The sequence below is a fragment of the Nannospalax galili genome, unplaced genomic scaffold (genome assembly GCF_000622305.1).
Source record: "Nannospalax galili isolate Female #2095 unplaced genomic scaffold, S.galili_v1.0 scaffold177, whole genome shotgun sequence".
NCBI classification, from domain to species: Eukaryota; Metazoa; Chordata; class Mammalia; order Rodentia; family Spalacidae; genus Nannospalax; species Nannospalax galili.
Genome location: NW_008339470.1, coordinates 490,930 through 498,282, shown reverse-complemented (window position 1 = coordinate 498,282; position 7,353 = coordinate 490,930). Strand labels below are relative to the sequence as shown.

The 7,353-nt window shown below is 36.3% G+C and overlaps 1 protein-coding gene across 1 annotated transcript; it reads right to left on the bottom strand.

The window, feature by feature from the left end:
- Positions 1–5,745: 5,745 nt before the first annotated feature.
- Positions 5,746–6,675, bottom strand: LOC103735087 (olfactory receptor 183-like). Its single transcript, XM_008834208.1, has one exon. It carries the CDS (start codon positions 6,673–6,675, stop codon positions 5,746–5,748), a length of 930 nt encoding a protein of 309 aa, XP_008832430.1.
- Between the last annotated feature and the right edge of the window lie 678 nt (positions 6,676–7,353).

Below are 7,353 nucleotides of genomic sequence, written 5' to 3'. Positions count from 1 at the left end.
TGTAGATTTGGTCTTTTCACTGTGTCCCACATCTCTTGCATATTCCATTCCTGTGTTTTTTTAAAAATTTTTCCATAATCTTTGCTTGAGTGGTACAGTTCTTCAACTTTATCCTCCAATGCTGATATTTGTTTTCCATTTCATTCATTCTAGTGGTGTGGCTTTCCCCTGTTGTTTCAAGTTGACTTATTGAGTTTTGCACTGCCTTCATTTCTGCCTGAGCCTGAGTTTTCTTCAATGTTTCTGTCTCTTTTGTGAATTCATTCAGAAGTTTATCCCTATCTTCTTTTAGTTCTTTGATTTGTTTGTTCATGTGTTCTTCAAATTCGTTGAATTCCTTGATCATGTTTATAACTGTTCTTTTAAATTCAGTGTCCTGGGTTATCTTTAGGAGGTTCTCCTTGTAGAACTCTTCTACAGGATTGGTGGAGTTTGGTGGGGACATAGTGTTTGGCTTTCCATTTTATTATTTTTTCATTATTTTGGCATGTGAATTTCTTTTGTTGTTTATGATTCTGATATGAGAATTAAGTTGAAGTATGCTTCTGTTTGTATTATCGTGGTACCTAGATCCTTTCTTTATTGGTTATGTAAAGTTAGTTGGTACAGGGTTCAGGTTTTCTCGTTTAATTTGGAGGGAACTGATGGCTTCAGATCAGTTATTCAGGAGTACTCAAAGAAGCCCAATTCAGGTTCCAGTCAGGTACACTCCAGTCTTCCTTCACCAGGTGGAGCCAGGATCTGGGCACTCTCAGGCCATCACCTGCATACTCAGCCCCTATGCCAGAGGGAGGCCAGAACTCAACACACTATGGCAGTCTGCTGAGATCAGAGCCACTACATCAGTGGAGGTTGAAACCCACCCTCTCAGGCTGTCTGCTAGGAACTCAGCCTTAGCCTACCAAAGCCAGATCTGCCCTGGGACCTTGAGAGGGGCCTCACAAAATACCGGTTATGATGGGTATGCTGCAATTAGGGGAAGATCACCTCCATGTGGAAGCAGGATGTGGGAGCTCTCAGGCAGTCCCCTGCATCCTCAGGTCCTCTGCCAGAGGGAGGCCAGAACTTGGCACTCTCTGGGGGGTCTGCTGAGGTCAAAGCTGCTACACCGATGGATTGCGTGTATACATTCTTGACACATGATACTTCATAGCCTCTTCAGTGCCATGTCTCCATGCTGTATAGAACATCTCCAATCAAAGCAGGACAAAGCTGTTACCTAAAAAGATGTAGTATGCTGTACAAACAAAGCCTCGGTAAGATATAAATATACCTCATCCTTACAATCCTTCCTTTCTTCTCCCTCCACATGGACTAAGCAATGCAAAGTATCCTTCTCTTCAGAGTCAATGACTCTTGTAAAATGCAGTGCCCATGTAGAGATTAAGGACTGCTGGTGGATGACAAAATCAATGTCATTAGTACTTTTTTCCTGATGATAACCTTGTTTGGAAATGATAATTTCCTGCCAAGTCACCAACGTATTTTGTTCAGTCTGAATAAAATCCAGAAAAAGTATATTATTTAGTTATTTTAAGAAATTCTTGATTTCTGCCATGTTAAAGTTTAGGCTGAATCTAGTCTCTGAAATTATCAGACAGTTGGCACAGGGTATGGGAATACATGTCAGCTGGACCCCACTTGTCTTGGAAACAGATCAGCATGTCTTGAAGTGCATCTGCTAACTGAAGATTTATGGCTTCTGTAGGTTATGCTTGGCTTGGTTCTGCAAAATAGTAATTGTTGCTTAATAGACTAGAAATTATCATGTGGGATTTGCACCTGTAAGCTTAGAAACTTAAATTTTTCACCTCCATTTATGGTTTCTCTGTATAAAAGCCAACCCTACAGATGGCTCTGGCCTACACACTTGGGCTCTGTCACCTTTGTGTAGTTGCTGGCCAGCAATGACTTTCATTTGGCAAAACGTTGTCTGAGTTATCTTCTCTGGTGAACCACCTCACAATAATGGAATTGTTTCTTACCCAAAATAGAATAACCATTTATAGATTATATAACCTGTTTATTCATTCATATTTTGATGTTCATCATCTCATCCAAGCAAAAGAAAAATATACAAAAATATTCTCTTTAGAATAAAAGAGAATCCAGTAGATTATACCATCAGTTTTTCTTTATGTATTAATTTTGAATGAACAAGCAAAAATTCCATTAATCAGTAGGAAGCTATGGGTACAATGGGGACATTATACATCAATAAAAGTCAACAAGCAACATGTAGTTATCTGGGAAGAAAGAATATCAGCTATTGGACTCTGATCACTTCTCTCCATCTCCTGAGCCTTGGGTATCCCTCAGAAGAACAGAAAGTGGTCAGAATGTAGTGCTTTAATGTGAAATATACTGTTGTCAAAAAAAATAAAATGATAAAATTTGGAATATATGATCTTTGCATTAATAAAAATATAACCATTCCTGGGAGATGACTCAGTGGTTAAGAGCAATGGCTGTCCTTGAAGAGGACAAGGGTTCAATTCCCAGCAACCACATGGTGACTAAAAACTGTCCTTAACTCCAGTTCCAGGGGATTTGATGCCCTCTTCTGACCTCTGCAGGCATTGCATGATATAACACAGGTGCACTTATATCCATGTAGGCAATACATTCATAAACATAAAGTAAAAATAATAAATAATTAAAAACATACCCATTCCATTTTGTAGCTTGTCATAGCTTATTCTTGGAAAAAGAGGTGGCATCAAGGCATGAGCTAGCACCCCAGGCCACCTGGGGAAGGTGATACTGCTCAAAGCATCTCTAAGTACAGGTACAAAAATAAATCAAACATATAAAGGAGATAGATATATAGATATATAGATATGTGTGTATAATATATAACTATATGTATATGTTTTGCCTTAAATGCAGGATGCTTTCTTCATTGAAGCAGCAACCAAATATGATACACAGCAGCTCTTCCAAGCTCAAACGTTTTTTTCTGATATTTTCCTGATAACATTTCAATCTTGAAAAGGAATGATTTATTTTTTTCTTATATGATAAGCCCTTTTCTAACAAGTTCATTTTGAATTAACATATTGCACACATACTTATTTAGGGACATGTATGTAAAGTCTGTGCTTGTCCATGTAAGATAAGCAAAGAGCAGCATTTCTCAATTACAGTATGAAAGGTCTTTTGTATGTGAAATAATATTATGGATAAGGTTGATCAAAGAGGAAAAAATTGATAAATGCTTCAAATTAGTGATCAATTTTATTGTCCTTGAGATTACCTGGGAATAACACATCATGGCAGCACCAACACTGGAGATAGATTTTAAGGAAAGCATACCTAGTGTTACAAATGAAGATAGGGCAAGAAGAAGGTGGGAGTCTGTACTGACAGATTTGTAGAAGCCAAATCACTTACCAAAGAGGTTGAAGTCATACCCAGAGGGCATTGTTAACTCATTTCTTTCAGAAAGTCAATTTGAGTAGGAGAATTGTAGAGGAAGAAATTACAGCACTAAATTACAGTTTCATATAAAGACTCCAGATAGTGCCTCATGAACAAAATCAGAGTTATTTTTCAATCTATGTGTTTATTCTTATATGTATAGATATATGTACATGTACATGTACACACTATAATCTGGACATACCCATGAATTGGATAACTTGATACAGAACTGAATAGCCTATTCCATATGTATGGAACCTGGTACCTAAAGCAATAGATTAATATTATTGAAGAAGAATATGATCTAATATGATATATATGTATGATGAATCATCTAGTAGCAATATTTGGGAAGGAAAACAGTATAATAAAAGATATAAGTAATTAACATTTTGTGACTACAAAGGTGAGTGGGTTTTAGGCTGAAAGAGTCTATGTTATCACTAGAAAAACATATTGAATTTCAGTAGTGAGAAGGAAGTAGTGGTGTGGGCATACAGATGGATTATTATATTTAAAAGTATAGAGAGAGGAAATACAACATTCAAAGACATTTTTCCCTATTACTCATGAGGCACCAAATCCTCTCACAATTTTTTGAATTCAGGTAATTTGCAATAAAACTCCTCATGTGGAAGTGGGGTGTGATGGTGTATGCCTTTATCCCAGCACTAGCGAGGCAGAGGCAGGTGGATCTCTATGAGTTCAAGGTCAATCTGGTCTACATAGTGGGTTTCAGGCCAGTTGGGACTACAAGGAAACCTGTCTTAAAAAAGAAAAAAGAACACTCATGTTGAAAAGGACATTTCAAGAACTTTTATATGCGACTGATATTTTCTGTCGTTTTTGTTGCTTCACATTTTACATTTGTTTTTTTAGTTTGTTTTAGGAAAATTGGAAACATTTTCTGACTCTTATGCTACTTTTTTCTATTTCAGCATGTCCATCTTATTTATTTAATCTGTCGGCATTCTGAATAATTAAACCATTTATCTTTTTAAATGTATTTTATTGAACTTTTGTACATCTCATAATACATCTTAATCATATTTAGACCTCCTTCCCCATAGCCTGCCCACAGAGTTCATGCATTCTGTCATATATGTTAAGGCCTATTGAGTCATCTATGTGTATCCACATAGATGTCCCTTGGTGTGAGTTCATCCACTGGAGCCTGGTCAGCCTATCTATCATCACTCACTCCCTTAAAGAAGACAAACTCTCCCTCACCCAGCATTGATGAGCTGCTAATAGTTTCTTGGCTTAGATTGGGGACTTCTGGCCATTTTCTGAGTTTTATGCTGGGTTTTTGTCTGTAGAGTTTGCATGGGTCTTGTGTACATGTAACCACTGCTGTAAGTTCATGTGACCAGGTTTCCAGAAACCTGGGAGACTGTTTCCATCCTGTCTTTACTCCAGGAGCACAATGAGCTAAACACATCATACTGCTTGCCTCTGCCTTTGCTGCAATGATTCCCTTCCCATTAGTTATCTTGACTAATTTCAAATGATTGTTTATTTCTCTTAGATACATTAACTGAATTACTGCAACAAACAATAGTCACCATTTCTCATCTATTCTGATAAGTTTCATTGTAAACTTGACACAACTTAGAGTTACCTGGGGAGACAGAAATTCAACGGAGGAATTTACTAGATCATATTGACTGTGGGCATATTTCTAGGACATTGCCTTGATTGCTAATTGATGTAGGAAGTCTCAGACCACTATGCATGATTCCATCCCTAGGTAGGTGATCTGGGGCTGTATAAAGAAAGCTAGTGAGCAAATCAGAAAGCTGCTTGCACTCCTTCCCTGACTTCCCTCAATGATGAATTGTGACCTGGAAGTACAAGAGAAAACAACCCCTTTCTTCTCCTAAGTTGCCTTTGGTTATGATGTTTTATCACAGCCACAGAAGGAAACTAAAACACCCAAACAAAATGTAATGTAAGAACTTTTGATAGCTTTCCATCTGTATAACTAGTATTTTATTCTCCACACATAAACATAAGTGAACTAAATATATTATTGTAATTCTTGGCACATGCAAAATGCAGTAATGCAATATTTGAACATGTATTATGTTTCCCTTGAGTTATGAATTAATGTAGTACTATAAGAACACTGTACTGAAATTTTTCATACATGTGTATAAATAATAAATACACATGTTTAAATGGGTTATTGTTAGATATTAAAATCTTAGTTCAATCATCTCTTTGACCAATTAACTTTGAAACATACTTCAAATATTAACAAAACATGAACTTTTATCTGCATAATTTTGTGAGTGTTTTAGTAAAAAGAAAACATATGATTTAGACATTTCTTTTTAACACTTTTTTCAGAGAATTCATGACTTGCTTATTTCTCAAACTGTATATAATTGGATTTAGCACAGGAATTATGACTGTGTAAAATAGGGAGTCCATCATGTCCTGATCATCTACTTGTGGAGATGCAGGGCGCACATACATAAAAAGAAGTGGGCCATAGTATAAAGATACAGATAAGAGATGGGCTCCACAGGTGGAGAAGGTTTTCCTAATGCCCTTTTCAGACTTCTTTTTTAAAATGGTAAAGAGAACAAATGTATAAGAAATAAGAACAGTTATAATGGTAAATACTTGTATAGATCCAGAGAAAATAAAAATTATCAGGTAATTTATAGAAGGATCAGTACAGGAAATCTTTAACAGTGGTATAACATCGCAGTAAAAATGATGTAGTATGTTGAAATTACAGAAGGTTAATCTGAATATAAGGCATTCATGAATTATAGCATGAATAACACCACCTACATATGATAAAACTATTAAGCAGATGCATAGTCTATTAGTCATAATCACTGGGTAAAGTAAAGGTTTGCAGATAGCTGCATAGCGGTCATAAGCCATTGCTGCCAAGATAAAACATTCTGTAGTTACACCAATTGCAAGGGCAAAGAATTGTATCATGCATTCAGAGAAAGAGATCACCTTGCCCTGCTCTAAGAGGTTGAGCAGCAACTTTGGTGTCACCGTAGATGTTAACCAACTATCTATAAAGGCTAAACTACCAAGGAATAAGTACATGGGGGTGTGAAGGTGAGAGTCCTTCCAGATGAGAGTGATCAAACCAAGGTTCCCCATCATGGTGATGAAATATATTACTGAGAACACCAGGAACAGAGGAACTTTCCAAAATGGTTGACAGGGAAGACCTGTGAGTACAAACACTGTCCACAGTGTTGTGTTCTTGTTTTCCATGTCCCCTGAAATGAAATGTAATAAAGAAAAAATTGAAAGATCAGTCTTGAGAAAAATGATGTACTTTTTGAGTAGTTTTCGCTACTGCTACTCTTACTACTAGAGTTGAAGAAATAAGTTTGGGGAATTAAAAATTGTGAGATTTTTTTCCCACTCAATTCAGTGCAGTAATGTGTGGAAAATAACAGATTAAGAGAAATGAAAGGACTTCCAAGCTTGTAAATTCATTGAAAGCAAGAATGTCAATGAAAATTTATTGTCCTGGACATGTGTCAGTGCTAAAAAGGAAGCTATTAGAATACCCTGGATTACAAACTGAACTGAGAACCATATGAGGGCATTTGTACTTTATTACTTAAGGAAGAAGCTTCTAATGAGAATTGCAAAATGTGTAATGATTTGACAAAATATTTTAATTAAATATTTGCAAAAAAATGGCTTTAGGAAAGGAATTTTCAAGTCAGGGATCCTGACCAAGCCTTGACCATTGACCCAAGATTCACAAACCAGATTTTATTTTCAATGGTCCAACAAAATTTTTTATGAAAAATGTAGTTTATGCAGTACCACTTTAGCAATAGAATCAGTAGTCAAGTATGAATTAGGAAGATACATCCTGAAATATCTCCTCTAATGGGAACAGTAGTGCAGTACCTATTCATACATAAGCATTTGTAT

Coding starts and splice junctions, on each gene's coding strand:
- LOC103735087 (XM_008834208.1), bottom strand. CDS start 6,675: ATGGAAAACAAGAACACAACACTGTGGACAGTGTTTGTACTCACAGGT.